At 51.8% G+C, this 23580-nt stretch overlaps 4 protein-coding genes and 1 long non-coding RNA gene across 8 annotated transcripts; 4 read left to right on the forward strand and 1 right to left on the reverse strand.

Annotated features, from left to right (window-relative positions):
* The first annotated feature begins 2382 nt into the window (after positions 1–2382).
* s100a11 (S100 calcium binding protein A11) lies at positions 2383–3763 on the forward strand. The gene is made up of 3 exons (XM_003969287.3): positions 2383–2713; positions 2792–2925; positions 3451–3763. The coding sequence occupies exons 2-3, from the start codon at positions 2797–2799 to the stop codon at positions 3580–3582; spliced, it is 261 nt and encodes an 86-aa protein (XP_003969336.1). The 5' UTR covers positions 2383–2713; positions 2792–2796; the 3' UTR covers positions 3583–3763.
* Positions 3764–4854: 1091 nt separating this feature from the next.
* LOC115251742 (coiled-coil domain-containing protein 8 homolog) lies at positions 4855–10463 on the forward strand. The gene is made up of 3 exons (XM_029845185.1): positions 4855–4995; positions 7042–7168; positions 7392–10463. The coding sequence occupies exons 2-3, from the start codon at positions 7049–7051 to the stop codon at positions 7962–7964; spliced, it is 693 nt and encodes a 230-aa protein (XP_029701045.1). The 5' UTR covers positions 4855–4995; positions 7042–7048; the 3' UTR covers positions 7965–10463.
* A 196-nt stretch (positions 10464–10659) lies between these two features.
* Positions 10660–12312, forward strand: LOC101076426 (protein S100-A1-like). Of its 3 annotated transcripts, XM_029845113.1 has the most exons (4): positions 10660–10765; positions 11440–11486; positions 11754–11907; positions 12090–12312. In XM_029845113.1, exons 2-4 carry the CDS (start codon positions 11473–11475, stop codon positions 12261–12263), a joined length of 342 nt encoding a protein of 113 aa, XP_029700973.1. In that variant the 5' UTR covers positions 10660–10765; positions 11440–11472; the 3' UTR covers positions 12264–12312. The 3 variants fall into 3 exon arrangements, with proteins under 3 accessions (XP_029700973.1, XP_003969387.1, XP_029700971.1); XM_003969338.2 differs by lacking the exon at positions 11440–11486 and having other exon boundaries at positions 10722–10765; XM_029845111.1 differs by lacking the exon at positions 10660–10765 and having other exon boundaries at positions 10848–11486.
* Positions 12313–14412: 2100 nt separating this feature from the next.
* On the forward strand, positions 14413–14928 carry LOC115251719 (uncharacterized). Of its 2 annotated transcripts, none has more exons than XR_003890249.1 (2): positions 14413–14606; positions 14681–14928. It is a non-coding gene; the product is annotated as an uncharacterized lncRNA (long non-coding RNA). The 2 variants fall into 2 exon arrangements; XR_003890248.1 differs by having other exon boundaries at positions 14413–14594.
* A 1281-nt stretch (positions 14929–16209) lies between these two features.
* Positions 16210–23494, reverse strand: LOC115251718 (SH2 domain-containing adapter protein E-like). Its single transcript, XM_029845109.1, has 6 exons — positions 22230–23494; positions 21136–21262; positions 20315–20527; positions 19435–19639; positions 17492–17611; positions 16210–17042 (listed from the first exon to the last, which is right to left on the reverse strand). Exons 1-6 carry the CDS (start codon positions 22734–22736, stop codon positions 16859–16861), a joined length of 1356 nt encoding a protein of 451 aa, XP_029700969.1. The 5' UTR covers positions 22737–23494; the 3' UTR covers positions 16210–16858.
* Between the last annotated feature and the right edge of the window lie 86 nt (positions 23495–23580).

A 23580-nucleotide genomic window follows, 5' to 3' on the forward strand; every position in this document is an offset into this window, starting at 1 on the left:
GGTTACCTGAGCAAGCTCGAGGGCTCCTCGGCCCGACAGCAGGGACAAGATCCACAGGCTTGACGGCAGACTTCTTCCAGGACGGCGTCTTCGTCCACGACAAAGTGCTGTTCAGCGGCTTTGCGGCGAACGTGGCGGACATTCTGGAGGACGCGGTAGACGTTTTAGAGCGCGGTGGAAAGAAGAAAGACGACTCCCTGGAGGAGGAGATGGAGGAGTTTGAGAGGGAAGCCCTGTGGAAGTTTGCTGCCACGGCTTAAACGGACAGTGGGGAGGGAAATGAGTCACATTCAACACAAAAATGCAGCACAAGCCATGAAAAAAAAGACATTTCTCGCCTCCATTTTCCCCCAACAGAGCTGTAATTGTAGTAGCTTCTGGTGCACGGTGGTGGTGCCTCTCATAAATGCATCCCCAAGTCTTTAATTATATAAGCTAGACTTGTACTTGTCATCTTCGACTTAGTTCTTGTTACCTACCTCTGTCAAGTCACGTCTCCTGATGAAACCTTGGATAATGTGCCGTGTGGATGTTCCTCTGCTGTACAGTGTCCCCCCCCCAATGCAGCGCATGTTGCTCTTCATCTTCACATCTCAAAGCAGATTGTACTGGAGAAAACGTTCGTGCATTTTAGTCTTTATTGGCGTCTCATTGCAAAGGTTGAAGGGTAACATTTCCTTTTGGAGGGATCCTGGTTTTCTGGGCTTTTTTTCCCACGCTTCCACGTTTCCAGACACCAGTTTTCCTCCAGTCGTGTGGAACTCTTCAGTGGTAGAGCATGAGAATCAGATCCGGTTAGACCGGTTTGGTGTCGGCAGCAGGTTTGGGCCAGTGCGTACACCCACACACACACACAGACACACACACACACACACACACAGACACAGACAGAGCGATATTTGAGAGCCCAAAGCGGTTTTTCCTTTTTCGTCCTCCCCCTTTTTTTTCCTTTACTGGTCTTAATGACTGGTTTGTGTCGACTGATGCTGGAAAACGCAACGGGAGAAGCGCTCGGTCACTACAGCACTTTCCCTGAAACGACCCACATTTACTTCCCGTCTGACTGGGCGCGAATCTGATCGTTTGTGCCGCGTCGCCATGGCGACGTCAAAGGCTGGATCTCCCGGATCCTGAATGCCCCGCAGCAAAGTTCTGCTTCTGACCTCTGGACCTGAGATCTGAAGCCAGAAAGTGTTTTCACTGTCTTTGTTCTCCCGCTGTGGCGTCGCGGAACCGGAGCGACGCCCACACGTGGTGACGAAGAAGTTACTCCGATCAAAACATCAAAAGATAAAATCGGACTTTAAAAATCGTGACTTTGTGCACAAGCTTGAGCGCGTTTCCTTTTCATTTTTCTTTGTGGTCGTTTTCGCTCATTAGGTGGATGTGAAGTCAAAAGTGAAGAGATTGGGATGGAGGGTTCTGATCCTCCGGCTTTGGAAGCAGCTTTGACCTGTTAGCTGATTATTTATTTTGTCGTCTCACTGCACTCTTTTCTTTTTTGAATAACCACAGACTTTTCCCAAGGCTGTAGACATTGAATGTGTCACAATTTCACTTTAGATCTCAAGTTTAGTTTACCAGCTGCATATGTGCCTTCATTATTATTATTATTATTATTATTATTATTATGGTCGCCATTTTCATGCTGTAAAAGGAAGATAAAGTTTACACTTTGTGCATCTGTACTGCTCCTGAGACAGAGCTGAAGAGGCTGGAGGTCCCGGGGGCGAAGCCGCCTTGGTTCTGGTGGACGTTTTCTTTTTGACCAAAGGAATGGGCAGAAAGCTTCGCCTCAGCAGATGCGTTCGTGGACGTATCGCCAAGGTCGAATTGCACGTTTGAGGTGTTTTTCTGGCGTGACAATAGGGCTTATTTTTAGAGGAAGTAGCTCAGAAGTAAATCAGCCTTTGGACAATGTAGCTTTGGAGCGTTTCCATCATCAGTTTTGTCCTCTTTTAGGAAAGCAGTGTTGAATTCAATAAAGTTTGCACCACATGTCCCGTTTGTCCTCATTCAAGCCTCCAGTTATTTCCTGCTAGAGTGGAATTCTTGCTAGAGGAGGATCGTACGAGCTTCATGTCGGCGCTGTGACACCGGCTCTGTGACTCACACGCAGGAAATGGAAGCGCCGGCATGACAGGCATCCTTTATGGCATTTCTGAGGCCGAGCCCACGCGTTCACGTCCAGATACAACAGTCAGAGCGACGGGTGACATTCACAAGCGCAGACGGACACCAAGAACGCAAGCGAGCGCTGAGGACTGCGGCCTTGTGGGGCTTATCGCGCCTCCAGTTCCACAAACAGGAAACGCGCTATCCAAAATAAAGGCTTGAGGGGGGGAAACAAATGTGATTTATTCCCTTTTGCAGATTGTGCCTGTGAAAGCGCGTCGTCCCGGGCCACGTTTCACCCCAAGCTGCTCCTGCTGAGGCGGCAGGATTGTGATTAAAGTGACGCTGTCACCAAACGGCTCGGTGTGCACACGCGGCGCAGCGGGATTGTGCTGCCATCAGGACAAGCTCGTCCTTCAGAGGACACGCTGCTGTGTGTGTTTGTGTCTCGCAGCTGGATGGGGGAGACGGGGGCAGGTTGCCTGTTTTCCGCTGACCTGTGCATCAGGGAGCAGAGATGAGGCGTATAAATGGGAAGAGGCGGCGGTCAGAGCGTTGGGACGCGCTCTCGGTACCTGCTCCACGCACAACGCAACAGGTGAGGCCGGCTGGGTCGCCCAGCGCCACACGTCTCTCGGTTTGAAGCTTTCCTCAGATCTTTCTTTTTGAATTTAAGCCACCATGGAAGCCGCCATCTGCACCCTCGTCTCCCAGTTCAAGACCTTTGCTGGGAAAGATGGGTCCTCCAGCACCCTGAGCAAGGAGGAGTTCCACAACCTGGTGACCTCTCAGCTGCCCAACTTTGTCAAGGTAGATCCTGAAGGTCGGCGAGAGCCAAATGCTGCTGTCAAGCTGACTTTACTTCGATATCTGAAGATATTCCATCATTCACAAACATGGTCGATGCCCCAACACATTGTGTGTTTTAACGAGCCAAACAGATTATTATCACGCTAATTTTCTCCTCTGTGGATTGTTGTGATTAAATATTCTCTGCTGTTCGGGTCGGGTGGGGCTGAAAGACCCGCAAAATCCACCCTCTTTGTGTTCTGACCCAGTAAAACAAGTCAACTTTTTAAACGCTAGAACACTTTGAGCCAGAAAATATCTGTTTCTGTCACACAGCTTTAACATCGACTCTGACGGCTGTGAGTAAATACATGTTTTTGCTCCTGCAGGCTTTTCTTTTTTAAAATTATGTCATTGTAATGATCTCCTATTCATGCATGAGCACTACCAGACTGTGCCGATAGGGGGCAGGACAGACTTTTCGCGAGGCTGAAACTGCACAGGAGCATTAACCAGGGCTCTGCTCTGATCTGTGATCACCCACAGGACGCCGGTAACCCCAGGGCCATGGCGGAGCTGATGGGCTCTCTGGACGAGGACAACGACGGGGAGCTGACCTTCCCAGAGTTCTGGCAGCTGCTCGGCACCCTGGCGAGTAAACAGGGCGGCTTCAGTTAGCCTCGGTCACACGTGGCTGTGAGCAGCCCTCGACATCGTTTCACCAGGGTCACCTCAGACGTCTTGCTTTGATTGCCTTTATCGCCCTGCTATCGCTCCTTTGTAGTTAGCAACGGTTAATGCCTGGCAAACTCCGAATTAAAGCTTCCATTGTGTGGGACGCTCAGTCCCGTCCATCAAATGCCTCCTGTCATTCATTCACCACCTTATATGATGTCCTGTCATCCGTGCTCCAGCGCCACTGTTGCAGTCTTGATTTAGGGCCGAGTAACATTATATGTGGCCGCTGGCACGACACCCGCGCCATCTCATGTTCCATAGAGCCTCATAAAACCTGCACAAAGCTCCTTGGTCAAGCCTTCAGATGATGCAGAAGTCCTCCTGTCCCTCAGCGGGGCCCCTGGAGGACTAATGAGGATTCTCCGAGCGGACCCGGCCCATTGTCCCCGGGAGGACCCATTGTTTCTGTGACATTTGAGCTTTGTGTTTTAATCGTATTGTGCTTGTTTAGCTTGTAAGAGTCTGTAAGAGTCACTTTGGTTTTAATCCCGATGTCTAGACGGAGCTCTGCCGCCTCCCCAGAGGTTTTTGGTCCGACTACGTTTGGGGGGGGGTGACGCGAAACCGATGACTCCATGAGATCTATCCACAGATATGAAATGTTTTGACCTTTGTAGCCAGATCACGCACGGGATAAGTGCCAGCGCGGGAGGGGTGGCGACGGGCACATGAGTCAGCAGCAGGAGGGGGGGCAGGTTTTAGTCAAGGGCTCCATCATCCAAGGCAGAAAAGCTCGATTCAGTTGGGGAAACTATGATTTTCCGTTTGATCTTGATTTCTGGGGACCCGTTTTATAACTGACACGTGTCAATCAAACGTCCCGGCAGCTGTGCGCGCGTGTCCGGGGAGAAAGGCTCCACATTTCTTTCCTTTCGGTCCCGTTTTGGCTGCAGTTGCTGTAAAAACGCGCATTCTAAAGGCGTTCCACGGTTGCCTGTCCGCGCACACGAGGCTCTTCGAGGCTCTTCGGGACCCGGGCTGGCGTTAAAAGCTGTGCAGATCAGCCATGACACGAAACATCTGGCGCATCAGCCGCAGATCATTTTAATAAAAACTAACATTTGGCCGCTTCACTGCGATTTTACGCCCCTTCTTCCTGGGATTTGGTGCTGCGCGCTATTCCACATTCCCTGTTCTCCCGCTCCCTCTTCCAGGTACACGCCCTTTGACTTGTCAGGGGAAAAAAAGTTTTTTTGGGGGGGGAGAAAAAAGCCCAAATCACGGAAGAGATTTTGCTGTCTTACTAGTTTGGCAAGTTCTGTGGACTCAAAGCCGCGTAGAAAGGCGGAGAAGAGGGCAGAAACTCACTTTAGCGCACGTTAGCACACTTCTCTCGTCCCTCAGACGCGTACGGTGAGTTACAGGCGACTTTTCTCCTCTCTTTTCATGTCTTCTCTTGTGGGGGGGAAGGTGTTTGAGTTTGTACATAGTTTGTGCCACGTTTCGGTGCAAGAGCCACCCCAGCAGCCTTCCCGTGGCCCGACTGCAGGAAGGTTTCAATGACTCCCGTCCGCAGAGGTTTTCGGGCTCATGTTTCATTTTTACAAAAGCCTAAATAAGAGTTTCCACATATTTGCATCGTTTTCGACGTTATTGCGCGTTCGCTGATGCGTTTCTCCCCCCTCTCTCGTTAGGATACAGAACCTTTTTAAATTTCTGATGACAGTTTGTAATAAAACCCTCAAAATAGGCCGGGACTGAGATGGAGGCTTGAAATTGGGGCTTTTTGGATCGTGCGTCAAAGCGCAACTTTCTGCCGTTTGCGCGCACTGTGGATCGATTCTAGCGCAGCTCTCGTCCACGCAGCAGTCGGTGCTGCGTTTCTCTCCTCTCTCCTCGTTCACGGACGTGCGTGGCGGCCCAGTCCGCCGCGGTCGACGCGCCGAGCAAACCTCTGGAGGAAATACCTGCATTTTCAACCCTTAATTGAGGAAGTAGCTGAAAGAGAGCCGCCGTGCAGTTTAGTGCCGCTGCCTAACTTGTTCCTCTCTTAATATTTTATGACGCACGACCGGTAGTATTGTCATGGCTTTGCGCACATACCGTATCACATTCGCCTATTTGGAAACGCAACACTCAATCTTCTCGGGGCTCCTGAGGGAAACGGGAAACCTCTGCTTATAGCCTTGTATATTTAATTATTTGCGCGGGCCATTTGGGTCCCTTTCAGGCAAATAAGGGAGCTCAGTTTGTGTCCACAGCGGGACGAGGTGTGACCGTGACGCAGGGGAGGATGATGCAAGTCGCCTGTTCTCCTGTTGGAATGAGGAGACCTGTTGAGATTCTGTCCAAACAGTTTCTAAGAGGCTATTTGCGCTTAAATAGAGGCTGTCGGGAATGTACACAAAGGGCAGTTTAAGCGTAGAAGCATCTGTTGGGTGTTTTGGCTTGGAGGCATCGAGCGTTGTCGAGGCCATTGTGTGCTGCAGAGGGTGTGTCGCCCTGTTGGAAGAAGTTCCTACAACACGGCTGCGTCTTTTCTACAACAAAAATCCTGTCTGGAGATAAAAGGGAGTGTGGGTGTGGGAGGGGGGGGCTGGTTTGAAAAGAGACACCTTTTATATGCATTTGCCACACGCCGCGGCTCCGTGCCGACCCGTTCCCCGGCACGTTCCCGGTGGATCACAGCAAAGTGACAGTTGGAGATCAGTAGGTCAGTCCGACGGAAAGAGGTCAGGTGAACTCGGCGCGTGCGTTCTTGCTACGCCCAGGCCAGGCACTCGGGCTCCTTCACTTCCCACATATGCACGTTGGAGAAAACCTGGGTTGGGAATGTTTAACGTGTCTGGGTCAACAATTCCAACACTCGCTTGCAAATGAGCTCATACAGGCGACGGCACATCCTGTGGGGATCGCGCGCGCTAACGTAAACTCTTGTTTGCTCTCTATGATTAGAATACTGAAGCCGACGGACGAGTTGATCACCTTTAACGTGTCCCTACTGCTGCTCTGGGGCAAACTGGCTCCCAGCGGGGCTGTAAATTCCTGCCTCAATGATCTCCGCAGACAGCAACCGAGCGGATCCCTTTAGCGACGCGTTGCTGGCTGCTCCGTTGGTGCGCGCGTGCGTGGGGAGGCCTCTAAACATTCGCGCCGGCTGTCGATGTGAACCAGACGCCCAAACATTCTTTGTCAAGCTACTCTGTGTAATTTAGAGAGAAGGAGAAGGAGGCGAGGTTTGGGTAATCCCTTCAGTAATCTGAGGCGCAGTCGGCCAGGTCGGATGACCCATCACAGATCAGAACGTCCATCGGCGCTGTCTTACTCCCTCTTCTCTGATGTCACGAGGCCCATTCCTTCAACATTTGAAATGAAAGGCCTTGAGAAGACCGTCTGTCTGTCTGTCTGTCTGTCTGTCCGCCTGTCTGTCTCTCACTGACTGCCTCTCCTTTTCCTCAGAGGAGTCATGGAGGCTGCCATTCAGACCCTGGTGAAGGTCTTCCTGAAATCGTCCAAAGGAAGGGAGAGCCTAGGAAAGAAAGAGTTCCACACACTTGTCAAGAGCCAACTCTCCAACATCCTTTCGGTTAGGAGACCTCGACTAGCTTTACGATCTTCAGTCTGTGATCGCAGGACATCATCCTATATCCAATCATATATTAGAGAGAAAATTATCAGAAAAAAGTGTGCTTATTGATGATGTGAGCATTTATTTGAGCTAAGATGCCAGCTAGGTCCTGATATTTGCTAGTTTTAGAAACGTGGTGTGAGTGCAGCTGCTCACGGTCTCATGTTTGTCTTCCATCCAGGACACTGACAGCAAGAAAGCTGTCAACAATATGGGCCAGGAGCTGGATGCCAACAAGGATGGGAAGGTTGGTTTTGAGGAGTACATGAAGCTGGTGGGCTACCTGGCGGTTTCACTCAGCGAACAGCGCACTCCCGCTAATCAAGAGCCGGCCACAAATGCTGCATCCGAGCCAGTGGCTCAGAGTGCCCCAGCCAGGGAGGAGGACAAATCAGAGGCTAAGGCGGAGGTGACCGAGGAGGCAGAAGCAGCCGCCGAACCGAAGGTAGACGCCAACGCAGAGCCAACGGTACAATTAAAGGTAGACGCCAAGGCCGAGCCAATGGTAGATTTGAAGGTGGAAGCTAACGCCAGCCCAAAGGTAGAAGTCGATGCTGAAGGTGCCGCCAAGATCGTGGCAGCGGTCGCAGAGGAGGAGCCGGCGGCGGCATCGGGAGGAGAGGTGACGGCAGCGAACGTGGTGACAGAGGTGGTGAAGGTGGTGACCACGGAGGAAAAAGTGGAAGAAGCCGTCGAGGAAGCGGCCGCGGCTGTAGAGGAAGCGGAGAAGAAGACGGAAGAGGCGACCTCGTAGGGGACAATCCATTCATTCCCAACCAAATCCGACGCGTACATCCCACACTACGGATCACATTACTCTCAAAGTTTCATGCCACTAAACCTTTTTTTTTTAAATGCAAACAACATTGACAACACTTTGAAGCCAGCTCTGAAGAAATATCTTTCTTTATATATGATTAACAGTACATGTACATGAATTATTGCTTAGTACTTTTAATTACCACTATGTTCATATGTACAGAATGTGCATCCCAATATATAGCACATTTTCCTCACTACGATTCTATACCATAATAGCATGCAATCATACACTGTCCTATGCATGCCGCGCCCCTGTGAACAGCTAACCACACATTTGCCTGTCGCGTATATCACTGTTATGTGAGCACACCACTGTAGCCACGATGCCTAAACTCTTTGCTCTTATTTTTATTTGCATAGTCTTTATCTTTTTTTTTCTACGCCCACCTTCCACACCCACCATACCTTGATCTTTAAGTAAAACAGAGCACATCTTGTTCAACACGAATTACTGGAAGGGTTAATGTCACACAAGTTAGCTGACAAACACGACACACATGAAGCTACAGGTGTTAGCCAGTTTGCTCAGATATCAGCAAAAGTATTGGAAACAAGCTGCTACGTCGCTTGTTTCAATCGGGTTGAATCATGTTCAAATCTGTTGTTTTTTTTATGTGGATCAATCAAAAGTATCAAGTGAATAGATCTTTTTTCAGCAGTTATGCTATTCGAGGCTAATCTGCTGCTAGCTGTGGTTTAATTGCACACGTGTCAGAGCGATATCGTTTTTTTTCTCCCTCTTTTAACTCTTGGCGTCAAAGATATTTTCCTCCTGCTTATTTCTATGATTGTTGCATGGAAATCTGTCAGAAATGCTAAAAAAAAATAATCAATCATCACCTTTTTACTTAGCATGACAATAAACACATTGTTTTGCTGGAGCTTTTGGACTAATTTAACTCATTCCTTGTGTATCCTCTCTCCGTCCGCAGAGGTTCAGTTTATTTTGGGGCGTTTGGGTCTTGGATTAGGAACTGGAAGATTGGGTGTGGATTTTAACTGGAATCCACACCTCAGGAGCCTCATGACGGTGGGAAAAGGCTCATGTAGCTTCACCCACCTGGTCCAGCTGAGCAATCTTAGTTAGAACCTTTAAACCAGCCTGTTCTGACCTATTGGTGCTTGATGGTACTTTATCCCCTGGTTATACTGGATCGGAACGGCAGAAACCAGCGCTAGTTTTCTCCACGGCTCTCGTTGCGTCCACCGTGTCACAGTTGTGTGTTTGTTGGCCGGGTCACTCCCTCCTTTGGTATAAAGACCCTGTTTGACCTGCAACTGGATCCGTGAGTCCCAGGCATTGGGAAACTACGGGATTAGGCGTTCGCTGCGTAACACACCCCAGGACGCAAACAATTACATGAAAGTGATCCCAGGCTCTGGTGATCACCCGTCAGGAGAGATCGCTGTCAGAGGCCGCGCTAATTAAAGAACATCGCATCCATTTCTTTAGAAAACAAAGCAGGAAAATACAGAAAATGCTGCATTAATTCAAAAATATTTCAAATTCTCTTTCTCCCACTGCGTCCTGGCAACATTAATCTTTCTTCAGCTCCACGCTCGCACCACGATGGAGATCCCCTGGACTCCTGCTTGCTTGTCGCCCGACGTGCCATTTTGTTAATTACCATTTAATGATGTGTAAATTGTCTCGCCATCAATAATGCAGCCTTGCGAGAGCCGCGAGGCTCGCGTTGCAGCCCCGCTGCGTCATAGGTCAACCCTGCGCACCGTTTGGGCGCTCCGCGACGACACCTGGCCGTTCGTGCCGCTCTGCAGCGAAACCAGCAGGACAAATAAAAGTGGGTCATGTGATCACCCCGTCCCGACACTCCCATGCAAATAACCTTCCGTTTGCACTTGTCTGCTCTGCACGCTGCATTTCCTGCACGCGCTCCTACTAACTCTGGATATTTGAGGGCTATTTAGACTTTTTATAAGAGAATGTTTTCTAATTAAGGTACTTAATCAATTATAGAAACATATCACTCCTGCACCTCCTGCGTAGAACAGCCGTGTGCGCTCCTTCCTGTCAGCCAGGTGTGTTTTCCTTCGGTGCTCTGTGGATTCCGACAGTTTCGCTGCTGCCCCAGTCTGACAGTTTGAACCCCACCCAGTCTGAACCCAGCACAGAAATTAAAAAAAATAAAAAAGCATGCTGGAACAAAATGGGGATTAAACCAAGGAGTGTCACGTTTTCACCGCCAGACAACGAAATCTGGGGACATTCTGGGTGGAGAACCCCCCCCCCCGCCTCGCAAATGTTTGTGACCGTGGAAACGTTCCCGGCCTGTTGTGCAAGAGCCATCATTGCGCGCCGACGTCGGCGACGCCACCGCCCACGAGGGTGTCGGCGCCACGCGCAACGCCGTCCCGTGTTTGCATATTCTGTACGTGTAATAACTAATAATGAATAAACTGTGATAGTAACAGACGCCTGTGCTCGTGGCCTCTGTGTGTGTGTGTGTGTGTGTGTGTGTGTGTGTGTGTGTGAGGGAGAGAGTCTATGTAGATTCTCAAGAGAGAGAGAGAGAGAGAGAGTCAGGGAAAGGAGGGCGAGGGAGGACAGGGCCAAGAAGAACTGGAGACGATGTAAATGAGTGGGGGGGGGGGGGGGGGGGGGGGTTGCTAGGTGATATTTAAGCCCCTGGTACGCTCGCGTCCGTCCATCTCTGCCACGACTCAACACGGCGCCTCTTGCCAGACAGCAGGAGGATTTCCATCAGCAGCCAGGTAAGACCCCACGCCACTTCCCCCTCCGGGCTCTCCTGGATCAGCCGGGGGGCCCGGTGGGCCGCAGGGGAACCGTCGCCCAGCGAGGACGCGGCCGCCGCCGTCTTGGTTCCGTGGTGCTGATTCATTATCGCCCGTCTCCGTATCATGCCGCCGTGTCATCAGCCGTGGAGCTTTTCCAGCCAGCTACTGTCCGGTCTGACCTTTGACCTCGGAAACATAAAGAAGCAGCGGGTGACGGGTCATTGCGTAATCAGGCCCCGGATCCCCGGGCGCGAGCCTCAATGTGGGCGATGGAGCATGAAAGCGAACGAGTGTCAGCTCTCCTCGCCGTGCGCCCGCGCTGCCGCCGCTGCCTCGGGTTTCTGAATGCGAGATTCCGTTTCACCGCTTTCCATTTCGGAGCGATAAGAACGCCGGCGCGTCGCAAATGGACGCGGCGCTGATCCATTACTCATTCATCTTACACGTGCGATAAGCCAACGAGGACGTGTCCTACACGGCGGGGGGGCCTCTGAGCATCCTGTCGTGGCTGGACGAGGACGCCATCGCGCCAACGGCCACGAATACACCAGGACAGATGGCGTGACTGGACACCTGTGATGGGATGGACGTCATCCTGGTTACAGGAAGTGTTCGCTGACAGTGACATGTGTCTGTCTGTGTGTGTGCAGTCTCTCCTCGAGTCCAGCGCCAGAAGCTCCAAGATGCCGGACACAATGTGTGTAAGACTGTCGGAAAAGTGTTTCCAAACGCTCTCCTTCATCCTCCCACTCCTAAAATCTAACGACCCTCTGGATCTGACAGAGGACGTTAGCAAAGGAGCCTTCTCTCCTTTCCTTCCCTCCTTCTGTCCCACTATCACGCCGTCTCAGAGGTGGCTTCGCCCGCCGCCGCTATGTGTCGCCACGCATGCGGGGGCGGGCTGGAGCGGGCGTCCTGTGGCCGGGACTCACCCGTTTCTCTCCCCCCTCTGGTGCCATTGCAGCATGTCCAGAGAGCCCAGTTCCGACCTGGAGAGCGCCATGCAGATGCTCATCAAGACCTTCCACAAGTACTCGGGGAAGGAAGGTGACAAGTACACACTTAACAGGGGAGAACTCAAGGAGCTGCTACTAGAGGAGCTGGGGACCTACCTGGGGGTGAGTGTGTGTGTGTGTGTGTGCGTGTGTGTGCGTGTGTGTGTGTGTGTGTGTGTGTTGGCATGTGCTCATACACTCCAACACAAGTTCCAACAAGTTTGTGTAGAGAAGTATGAATGCAGCGCGACTCCCCCCTTCCTAAACAACCCCCCCCCCCCCCCTCCTCTTTTTGCCGCTGTCAGAACTCCAAAGACAACGAAGCCGTGGAGAAGGTGATGAACGACCTGGACGCCAACAACGACGGCGAGGTGGACTTCACCGAGTTCATCATCCTGATGGGCGCCCTCACGGTGGCCTGCAACGACTTCTTCCTGGAGTTCAAGACGGACGACAAACCCAAGGGGCAGAGCAGCTAGACGCAGACGAGAGGCGGAGGCTGATCGCAGGGCGGGGGCGGAGATGGAGGCCGGGGGGGGGGGGGGGCACAACACGGACATTTAGCATTAGCGTTCTTCCTCTGCATTTGTTCCATACGACAGCACATCCAGAGCCGCTACTCACTCACCTGGGTGCATCCCAACAGCTTTCAACCCAAATAAAGCAGATCTGGCATCTCGGAATGAGGCCCTGGAAGGAAAGGAAGTGGGAATCTGGCGCACCAGGATGCGCTCTGAGCATTCCTGGCACAGGAAGAATCTGTGAGAGCATATTCTGTTCCAGCTATCGCCATGTGTCTGCATGGCCACAACCCTCTGCTGCTCTTATTTTGTAATCTTCTTGTCTCTGTCTGGGTGGTGACCGACCGGAGGGGAGCGACATTCTTCCATATAATAAACTTTGGCTTTTACCCAACTATTCGCTCTGTGTGTGTTTGCCTCAAGTGTTCACCGGGGATGAATCGCCGCACCTGGAAACGGCGTCGAGCGCCGCAGAGAGGAACAATGTCAGCAAAGCCTGGAGTGTGTGCTGGCGTCTGAACGTGTGTGTGGGCGCGCACACGCGCGGGGGTTGTTGTGTGCGAGTGTGTATTGGGGATTCCCACAGAGTAAACTGCTCCAGCTCACACATCCTGCCAACAATATCCTGCAAGTCTTGTTCCACTAGATATAAACTGACCCAGATGTTTGACTTGGATCGGCACCGGAAGAGAAACGTCCTCAAATGAGAGAGGACGGAGGAGAAAAGGGGGGGAGGTTAAGATAACGATGCTTTGTGTGTGTGTGTGTGTTCCTGTACTTGTTGCATAGTGAGTACCAAAATCTTCATTCCACTAACAAAGTGAGGACCTGTTTTCTGGTCCTCACAACTTCAAAGGCAGGTGAGCTTTGGGTTAGTTAAGGTCAGGGGGTTAGTTGGGATGGTTAGGGTCGGGGTGAGGGGCTGTGGAATGCATTAGGCCTGTGAAAGTCCTCACAAAGATAGAGGTACAAGGGTGTGTGTGTGCTGGTGAGTGAAAGAAGCACAGAGAGGGTTGAATTCAATTTATGGAGAACATTAGTCAAGTATGTAACTTGGAAAGCAGCAATATAATCACAGAGGAATGTTCAAGTTGCTGTGACTTTTAGCACACTTACTGTTCCGCAATGTCTCTCTCTCTCTCTCTCTCTCTCACACACACACACACAGCAGACCAACATCTGTCTTCCACCTCGTTGGATTTTCCATCTGGTTCTCACTTCATACCACAGAAGAGGAGCAAAATCGCAGATTTTCTTCTTCTCCTTCCCTGGAAATGTCCTCCTGCTCTAATAATCTCAATCCCCCCCCCCCCAAAAAAGAAAAAAAATCCAGGTCAGCGAGTGTCGGTGGGCGGGGCTTCGCCCTATCTGCTTTCATTCCTGAGCCCTCTGTTCTTCCTAGCCCTCCTGTGATTGGCTGCTTTGAATATCTAAGCTTGATGTGTGCAGACGGTGGACGAGTAAACAATCCCACACAAACTAGCGCAACACTGTTAACCCTGACGTAGCCCGAAGGCTAGAATAAAGAAAAACCTGTTTCGCCTGTTTCAAACTATAAACCAGCGCGGTCGGGCTAGCGCATTAGCCCGAAGGACCAAAGAAACTCATGAAATAAGACGTGTGCGAACACAAAACTGTGCACTACAGGTGCACAACTGCAACCTCCTGCCTCTTCCATGTGTTCGCCAACGCGACATGCTAAACGTGAAAAGCTAAGCCAACACACGCGGCCTTCAGAGTTGCTCAATAAGCACCGATCAGAGGAAACTGCTGCAGAACTAAAGTGCAATAAAAATGTCCGGCTTGTAATTTAGCACCTGTGATATTGGCGGACCGGATACGGCCTCGGACACTCTCACTCTGCATCCCAGTGGCATTTTTTTGTGAACGTGTCACCATCATCCGGCCCTGAAGGTGTGATGAAGCGCCTCCTTTTTAGCCGCGGTTGTTTTCCCAGCTTTGGAGAAACAATAGCCGGAGGACGTCCTGCAAACAGGAAAGGAGGAAAACTCCCAAACACGCCTGTTCGGAGCAGCTTCAGAGGTAGAGAAGCGTTGCTAATGGATCGGCCACGCTCGCTCATGGGGGTGGGGGGGGGGGGGGGGGGCAGAGGTGAGCGGCAGAGCTCCTCCCTGGCACCGGGCCTGACGCCTCCGATAAGGCTGACAGGAACACTTGGGTTACCCAACGACGCAGGTCAGGCGACACCGAGATGTCAAGCCGTGGCGTCAGCCTGGAGGTGATCCCGTCACGCTGGGACGGCTGAGACGGTGCGGCCGGGACGCCAGAGTAGGATGACACGTATGATCATATCGAATGAGGGCCACAGTCGTGTGGATGGCCCCGGGTCACCTCATGTTTGATTCCCTTTCCAGGCTCGCCGCCTCTTGGTGGGGAATTTGAGAAGGCCTGCCTTCCTCAAGTTCCTGAAATCCATCTGGAAGGCCGGAGGGAGACCTGGTGGACGTGAGACAGGACGCAGGTGACGGGCAAAGTCCTCGCTCGGGAAGGACGAGCCCCACGAGTTCCCAGGGAGCGAGCGGGCGACCCCGTCTGCTGCAGCGCCACGCCGACGAGCTGAGGGGGTCAAAGATTCCAGCTCGGGCCAAAATAAAACAAATTTGTGGGTAAAATTCTCATTATTACAGCCAGATTGTTTCGTTCGGTGTAGAAACTCGAGGCGTTTGTTCTGATACGAGGCCGAGAGACGCGTCCAACCTGCGTTAGGATTCAATCTGATGCCCAGAAACCTATCAGAAATATCTGATGTCGACTTTTTAGACTAATGAAATTAGCCGCCGTTCACGGAGCTAATCAGAAAGTGATCAAGCGGTGACAATGTCCCCCCTGAAAGACAGGGAGGGACAGATGAGAGACGGGTATCATCCTCAGGTAACACCGACATAGGAAAGTAAAGAGGAGCCGGGAGCGATACCTCAGAGAAGGAGCGGAGGGTGGAGGGCCGGTGTCAGATGCCCTTCTGGCCCTTCACATTGACATGCATGTAATGACGCTACTTTGTCTGTTTTAAGTGGCGCTTCTGCATCTTTCCGCGCTCTTCTTTTCAGCCACACACCTCCCTCGTCCTGCTCCGAGTCCTCCCGTCGATGCAACCGGGGGCCGCTGCAGCGACGCGCTCCACTCCAGCCTCTCGCAGTATCATCGAACCCCCATTGGAGGAAGCAGAACGCGAAACTTCCAGACGGTTCCCCCAAACCGCCGAAGCCACCCTCGAGGCCTCTGCTGTTAAAAGATTTACTGCGCGCAAGAATTCCTTATTATTAACAGCTGCGAGGGGGCCGCAGCTTCCTCGGGGGGGCGAGGAGACGCTTCGGCGTTGGCCTGAAAACACACCCTGACTGGCTGAGGTTGCCAATTATTGACAGTCGGAAACTTATGAGACATCTCGAGCGTTTAGGTTTGGATGTTTTTTGGGGAGGGGGGGGGGGTTCGTAAACAGTCTCAACGTCTCAACAATCCCGCTCCGTGTTTTCAAAAGGCAAAGGTGGGAAATGTGGCGCAGGTGCCCCGCCTGATGAATCTCTGGGAAGGACGCAGGAGGCCATATCTGCAGCGGCGCCGTGTTTTGTTCCCACCCGGATGGGAGTCGTCCAAATGAAGCAACAAATCTCGGTGACATTTAAAACAAACAAAAGATTAAAAAGGTGTCGGGGAGCCGGTGACATTTCACTGAAATGTCTGCGTTCGTGCAGCTTCTTTGTTTGGTATTCCACTCTGCGAGCTCCCCGGGGACCCGGGGCCCCCGAGTTTGCCGGAAAGAACGCGATACGATGAAGAGAGAAGCAGTGGAAAAACTGACAATGAGTTCTTAGGGTGTTATCAAGAAGAGCCTCAGATTTATCTGGCAGAAAGACGGTAAAGTGAAGCTCAGACGCAGCCTGGATTCCTGTCATGAAATGCACTGTTTATTGTAATTGTCCTTCGAGAGTTGAAGCAGGATGAATCACTCAAGTCTTCACAGTGCAGCAAATAGCTGAAAACAACGCCCTGATTCACAGTAGACATCATCAAGTCTCAGTGGTTGCACACAACTGACGAGTGCAAGGATAGAGGTGGTGAATGTGCTGCTCAATGCAAAGAGACCCTTTAGTTTGTCTCATTAACCTTAAGGATAGTTAGGGCCTGGGTGTAGTGATTCAGAACATCCACAAGGGGGTGCAAGAATCCCACACGATGATTTTCAGTCCACTTCTTGTCTTTCTTCCCTGTAAATTACAGTTTAAACTGTTAATAAATGATGTGCAGCTTTGAAGTCACCCCCAACAAAAGAAAAAAAAATCACATTTGATAATTATAAATGGCTCCTCTGATTGCTTCGGATTCACACACTTAGCTTTGGCATTAGTGGTACATTAAGATCAGGAAACGAGGGTGGTGGACTGCAAAGTTTAACAGAAATTAACAGAATTGCAACAATGACTCAACCTGACACAGAAAGTAAAACTTTAAAGAATTAAAAGAGGGGTGTAGGGGGAGGGCAGGACAGTGGAAGTACAGTACATATCATCCAGATGTGCGGTGAGCGGGGGGAGTCAGTGGACGCGGGGCACCGGGTGGAGCAGGGTCATGTGCTCGGCCCCGTTGAAAGGCAGCCGCTGAGTGCAGTAATGGTGCACCACCTCCGGGATGCTGGGAAAGACGCAGCTGCTTTGGTCCAGGGTGTAGCTGTTTTCTTTAGTCTGAGCCACGATGATGTGGACGCAGCCTTGGCTCGTCCTAAATCACACAGGAGGGAAGAAGAAGAGAAAACAGACAGTTTTACCGACTGCAGCGGGCTCTCGGTCTGTAGACGTCGGTGTGGGGAAACAGACCCAGATTAATCAAAACCAGGTGTTGTTGTTTGCTGACCAACTTTAAGATATGTGTTAGAAAGACCGTTGTTAATAAAACGGTATTATTGCGGATTATTTTGATAAGATGCAGAATAATGTTCAAAAACGCAGGTTTGGAAGATTCCGGAGCCAAACGCTCATCTGTAACATAAAACATACCATAATATAGTTCTCAAATATTACTACAATAGACATTGAATAAGTGTGTAACTAAATAAATAGATTCCGTTTCAACATGTTGCAGTTTCCGTAGAAGACGCACGGATCGTTGCTTTGGACCCCAGTTCAAAGCGGAAGTGGATCCTTTCATCTGTACTTGCGGGGGACACTCACTTGAGGGCGATCGAGTATTTGCTGCTGTCGGACTCGCTGTTCCGGACCAGGAAGCTCGCCTCCCTGCAGGGCTGCAGCTGGAGCTCCGCCTCCTGCCGCGTTACACACCCGTGATACCAGCTGAGAGGAGGAGGAGGAGGAGGAGAAGGAGGAGGAGGAGGAAGAGGAAGAGGAGAAGGAGGAGCAGGAGGAAGAGGAGGAGGAAGAGGACGATGAGGAGGAGGAGGAGGAGAAGGAGGAGGAGGAGGAAGAAGATGAGGAGGAAGAAGAGAAGGAAGAGGAGGAGAAGGAGGAGGAGGAGGAGGAAGAGGAAGAGGAAGAGGAGGAGGAGGAGGAAGAAGAGAAGGAAGAGGAGGAGGAGTAGGAGGAGGAGAAGGAGGAGGAGGAAGATGAGGAGAAGGAGGAGGAGGAAGATGAGGAGGAAGAAGAGAAGGAAGAGGAGGAGGAGTAGGAGGATGAGGAGGAAGAGGAGGAGGAGGAAGATGAGAAGAAAGAGGAGAAGGAAGAGGAGGAGGAAGAGGAAGAGGAGGAGGAGGGAGGGAGGAGGAGGAAGAAGAGGAGGAGGGAGGGAGGAGGAAGAAGAGGAGAGGGGAGGGAAGAGGAGGAGGGAGGGAGGAGGAGGAAGAGGAGAAGGAGGAGGAAGAGGAGGAAGAAGAGGACGATGAGGAGGAAGAGGAGGAGGAGTAGGAAGAGGAAGAGGAGGAAGAGGAGCAGGAGGAAGAGGAGGAGGAGGAAGAGGAAGAGGAGGAGGAGAAGGAGGAGGAAGAGGAGGAGGAGGAAGAGGAGGAAGAGGAGGAGGAAGAGGAGCAAGAGGAGGAAGAGGAGCAAGAGGAGCAAGAGGAGGAGAAGGAAGAGGAAGAGGAGGAAGAGGAGGAGGAGGAGGAAGAAGAGAAGGAAGAGGAGGAGGAGTAGGAGGAGGAGAAGGAGGAGGAGGAAGATGAGGAGAAGGAGGAGGAGGAAGATGAGGAGGAAGAAGAGAAGGAAGAGGAGGAGGAGTAGGAGGATGAGGAGGAAGAGGAGGAGGAGGAAGATGAGAAGAAAGAGGAGAAGGAAGAGGAGGAGGAAGAGGAAGAGGAGGAGGAGGGAGGGAGGAGGAGGAAGAAGAGGAGGAGGGAGGGAGGAGGAAGAAGAGGAGAGGGGAGGGAAGAGGAGGAGGGAGGGAGGAGGAGGAAGAGGGAGAAGGAGGAGGAAGAGGGAGAAGAAGAGGACGATGAGGAGGAAGAGGAGGAGGAGTAGGAAGAGGAAGAGGAGGAAGAGGAGCAGGAGGAAGAGGAGGAGGAGGAAGAGAAGAGGAGGAGGAGAAGGAGGAGGAGAGGAGGAGGAGGAAGAGGAGGAGGAAGAGGAGCAAGAGGAGGAAGAGGAGCAAGAGGAGGAGAAGGAAGAGGAAGAGGAGGAAGAGGAGGAGGAGGAAGAGGAGGAAGAGAGGAGAAGGAGGAGGAAGAGGAAGAGAAGGAGAAGGAGGAAGAGGAGGAAGAGGAAGAGGAGGAGGATGAGGAGGAAGAGGAGAAGGAAGAGGAGGAGGAAGATGAGGAGGAAGAAGAGGAGAAGGAAGAGGAGGAGGAAGAGGAGGAGAAGGAAGAGGAGGAGGAAGAGGAGGAGGAAGAGGAGGAGGACGAGGAGGAGGAAGAAGAGAAGGGAGAGGAGGAGGAGGAGGAAGAGGAGAAGGAAGAGGAGGAGGAAGAGGAGGAGAAGGAAGAGGAGGAGGAAGAGGAGGAGGACGAGGAGGAGGAAGAAGAGAAGGAAGAGGAGGAGGAGGAAGAGGAGGAGGAGGAGGAGAAGGAGGAGGAGGAGAAGGAGAAGGAAGAGGAGGAGGAAGAGGAGCAGGTCAAATCAACGCACCTCATTATCAAATATCAAAGCAGCTCTGGTCCCTTTTATTGCTCCGCCCCCTCCTCACATACACATCAACCCCATGAATCCTGGCTCTGATTCAGCTTCCTGACCTCTGTTTCTCCAGGGGCAGGGACGGGTCGACGCAGCAGAACTCCGCATCGGTACCGGACGTGGGGGAGGACCTCATCATCTTCTGAGTCCAGCTCTTCTGCCTCAGATGCTGCTGCTGCTGCGCCGGAGGTCGCTGGGGCTGGCGAGGGAGCGTGGCGCGGGCCGCTTCATCTCTGGCCGGCCGCTCGGCGCCGTCACACTGTGCTGGGGAGGGAGGAGCGATGAAAGAGGACGTGAGGATGCAGGGAAGCGCCCGGCTGGGAGCCTCGGGATGAACGCAGCGTTCATCCCGAGGCTCCCAGCCGGGCCCAGGCCTCCAGTAAACAACGCCAGAAAAAGGTGTTGATGTTTCATGTAATGGAGTCTGCTGTTATACAGGGTATAAAATAGAAATGGGACGGCTTGTTTACTGAGCAAAGGCTCCCGCACCGAGGCGGAAAAATCTATATTTTACTATTTTTCCGGTACTTTCTTTGTATATTTCAGGTTTCCCCCATTCTTAGCTCTACAGAAGCCTCGAGGCTCAAAAATAGGTCACAAACTCAGAATTATTTTCTGAAAATGTGTCTTTTTTTGTATCATGGAGCCTCAGATAATTCCGATAATAATACTCTAATGCTAAAACTCTATAATAATACTCTATAATAATACTCTATAATAATACTCTATAATAATACTCTATAATAATACTCTATAATAATACTCTAATGCTAAAACTCTATAATAATACTCTATAATAATACTCTATAATAATACTATAATGCTAAAACTCTATAATAATACTCTATAATAAAACTCTATAATAATACTCTATAATAATACTCTATAATAAAACTCTATAATAATCTGATGCTATAAACAGTGAGAGGGCGTCTGTACCCGACAGGGTTCGGCCGATGGCCTCCTTCCGCTCCCAGGTGGGCTCGTACTCCGCAGGACGATGCGGGTCCAGCTCGGGCCGCGGGACCACCGTCTTGTCCTCGCAGCTTCCCTGGTACGGGGGCGCGGGCTGACCTTCTGCTGCTGCTTCCTCCCCCACCTCTGCCAGAACACACACCTTCAGGAGGTCCTTGGAGCCCCGGCGTCGTATCTCTGCGGAGCGGGACGGAGTCAGGGTTCGGATTCACGCTGTCAAGCTGCTGTGGAGCCGCACCGCTGCCGACCCAGCAAACACTGGATTTTAATTATGGACCGCCCCCCCCCCTTAACGTGGCGCCGTCCCTTAACTGTCACCTGCTGAATAGACTGAGAAACGGCGCTCTGCCCTCGCAGTCGTTACAGTCACATCATCCTCGCCCAGCAATAAAACACGCTCACATCCAGCGCCGATTGTGTCGCCCTTGTACGGAGGGACAATGGAATGATGGAGGGAAAGGTCATGCGATTGGATGACAGAGCGACACGCTTCCTCGAAGCCGGGAAACTGTGATAAATGGGCCTGACAGGCCCGCGGGGGGGGGGGGGGGCGGGTGGGGGCAGGGGGGGGGGGGGTCCAGGAGGTGGAGGTGAGGGGGACAATGAGAGCCAGCTTCCTTTTCAGAGAATAGCACCAGGATACGCAGGCAGGAAAGAGGAAGCAGGAGCAGGAAATTACACCCATTGTCCAAACGCCACGCAGTTGCCATGGCCACCCGGGGGGTACGGGGAGCGGCGGGGGGGGCCGGTCCCGCCTCTGACTGGACGCGCTTTCGGTGGCTTACCGGTGATCATCTGCTGGGCGTCGTAAGGCTCCATGTACCCGTCGTTCTCCCCGCCTCGCTCCGCCTGCCTCTGCTCTCGGGTCTGCTGAGCGTCGAACGGGTCTGCGTAGTCCTCAAGAATGATGACCTGGAAGAAGAAACAGCCTTTTAAATCACCGGGGGGGGAAACAGGCTTTTAAATCACTGGGGGGGGGGGGGGGTCGTTCCTCCTTTAACCTTTGAGACCCGTTTCTATTTGTTTGGTTTTCAGATTGTTAAAAGTAGTGTTTGGACCTCTCCACCGCCACCCCCCCACTGCAGCACCAGTATCACTAATGTTGCTGTAAAAAGGCTGGGGGGGGGGGGGGGGGGGGGCACCTGGGGGCCAAATGACAGGTTGCTGTTAAGCAGCAGGGGGCCTGAACCCAATCAAAGAGAAGATGAGGCTGGAGGAGGGGTGAGAGAAGGAGATGAAGGTGAGGGCTCACGTCTTCATCGCGGCTTTATATTCAACCTGGCCGGGGTGGGGGGGTGAAGGTGGTGGTGGTGGGGGGTAGAGGCAGGCAGACTGGGAGGAGCAGACAGATAAAAGAGATAAAAGGGAAGCAGACACCGAAACCATGATATCGCTTTTGGGAGGCTGGACGGGGTCACGGCTGCTTCACTGTCAACACTCGTCATGGATGAGAGGACGAGCGCTGGGGGGGCTGGGGGGGGCGGGGGGGGGGGGGGGGCTCAGACGGTCCCTGAGGACACGGCTGATAAAAGCCGACGTCCATGGAGAAATAGGGAAAACTGGCTCGTTGGGACAGACGTGATTCACCCTCCACTTTGAAACAAAGGGAACTCGTGAAAACACGCTTCTCTAACACGTGACGTCCTTCGACTCAGCAAATGTTTAGATTAAATAAATGTGATGTACAAAACTATGGATCCCCCCCACACACACACACACACACACACACACACGCACACACACACACACACACACACACACACATATAAAGCCAAAGTTTACTTTTTTAAATAAAATAGACTAAATAACAGAAAAACCTCTCTTATAGCGAACTGAGCAGAATATTTAGAAGATAAATCTCTATTTAAATGTAACTTACAGCTTCTGTCCTGCACGGAACCGCTTTCTCCGCCTTCTCCGCTTTCTCCGGTTCTGGTACCACTTTGTTGGTGATGCTGCTGCAGTTGAAGTTGGGGCTTTTGTCCAGCGTGTCGACCCGGATCAGCCGGTTGATGTAAGCGTTTGCAGAACTCTTCGGAGGTCTGTGAGGCTCCTCGTTCTGCGCCTCGGCTTTGGAGTTCTTGCGGCTTTTCCCGGGAAGCAGATTGTCCCAAACTTTTCCATCTTTGGGCGAACTCGAGCCGCTTCGACTCGAATCCGCCGCCGAGTTCTTTCGGTTTTTTCCGGACAGGAGCGAGCCCGCACCTCCGCCGTCGGGAGAGGAGGATTTGTGCTGGACCGATTTGGAGCTTGACGTCTTGGTACCGATGCTGAGCACAAGCCCGCCTCTGTTGGCCCTTGGCTGGGAGCCCGATTCGGACACTGAGCGGATCCTGTCGGCGCCGTTCTTCAGATTTATGGGGAACTCCTTGAACCACTTCGCCATGGTGGGTGAGGGGGGAACAGTGAACTTGTGCGCCTACTCCGATACCTTTCAGCACCGTGCGGGGCCCCAGAGACGCACCTTTCCAGGTCCCAGCCTTCGCAACAAAAGACTTCCGTTGCTTTATTCTAGCAGAGAACGTGCGGACGGAATGTTCCCCACATCACACAGAAGAAACAAAAGAAATCTCTGAAAGCCACTCAATTATTTAATTAAAAAAGGCTCATCCTTTAGGTTGCGGGGGCAGCACAAACGCGCTATTTTATCCCATTTGGGCGTTCTTACACCTGTTCTGTTTCCCCGCTCGAATAAAAAGTTTCCGTTCGGCTGAAGATAAAATGTCTTCTTTGTGAAGGGATCCGAAATAATGTAAAGTTCTTCGGGCTTCCGAGCTGTGGTCCCATTCCCAGAGCGGCGTTTCCCAACCTTTCTGTGGAAGTGAGCTCCGGACTGCGCCTCCGGCGGGGGGGTCCCCACAGGGGGCCGGTTCAGGTGGGCGGTCATAAACGTTCATCGGAGACGTTGCGGTATAATTGGCAGAGATCTAAAAGGCTCAGGAAACTTTTATTTCAACGGAATTTGGGTTTAATCGCGTGAAGCCTGCGAGCATCTATGGGAATGGCATTCATTTAACACCAAATATCGACATCTTTTGAGACGAACTTTTATGCCGTTTCTTTAAGTATGTTTTAAAAAGTATATATTTGATAAGTCCAGTGATCCTACATTTACCTGGTCGTGATTGAACACTCATTAATGAATACTTTTAATGGGGACAACCAGGAAGTTGTCTAACCGAGACGCTCGGGATATACCAATGAAAGGTTCGACGCAGGGTCTACAAATG

The sequence above is a fragment of the Takifugu rubripes genome, chromosome 12 (genome assembly GCF_901000725.2).
Source record: "Takifugu rubripes chromosome 12, fTakRub1.2, whole genome shotgun sequence".
Classification (NCBI taxonomy): Eukaryota; Metazoa; Chordata; class Actinopteri; order Tetraodontiformes; family Tetraodontidae; genus Takifugu; species Takifugu rubripes.

Coding starts and splice junctions, on each gene's coding strand:
- s100a11 (XM_003969287.3), top strand. CDS start 2,797: ATGGAAGCCGCCATCTGCACCCTCGTCTCCCAGTTCAAGACCTTTGCT. Junction 2,926..3,450: donor AGCTGCCCAACTTTGTCAAG/GTAGATCCTGAA, acceptor GATCACCCACAG/GACGCCGGTAACCCCAGGGC.
- LOC115251742 (XM_029845185.1), top strand. CDS start 7,049: ATGGAGGCTGCCATTCAGACCCTGGTGAAGGTCTTCCTGAAATCGTCC. Junction 7,169..7,391: donor AACTCTCCAACATCCTTTCG/GTTAGGAGACCT, acceptor TCTTCCATCCAG/GACACTGACAGCAAGAAAGC.
- LOC101076426 (XM_029845111.1), top strand. CDS start 11,368: ATGGGATGGACGTCATCCTGGTTACAGGAAGTGTTCGCTGACAGTGAC. Junction 11,487..11,753: donor TCCAAGATGCCGGACACAAT/GTGTGTAAGACT, acceptor GTGCCATTGCAG/CATGTCCAGAGAGCCCAGTT. Junction 11,908..12,089: donor AGCTGGGGACCTACCTGGGG/GTGAGTGTGTGT, acceptor TGCCGCTGTCAG/AACTCCAAAGACAACGAAGC.
- LOC115251718 (XM_029845109.1), bottom strand. CDS start 22,736: ATGGCGAAGTGGTTCAAGGAGTTCCCCATAAATCTGAAGAACGGCGCC. Junction 19,640..20,314: donor CATCGGCCGAACCCTGTCGG/GTACAGACGCCC, acceptor CTCCCTCCCCAG/CACAGTGTGACGGCGCCGAG. Junction 17,043..17,491: donor AAATACTCGATCGCCCTCAA/GTGAGTGTCCCC, acceptor TGTGTGATTTAG/GACGAGCCAAGGCTGCGTCC.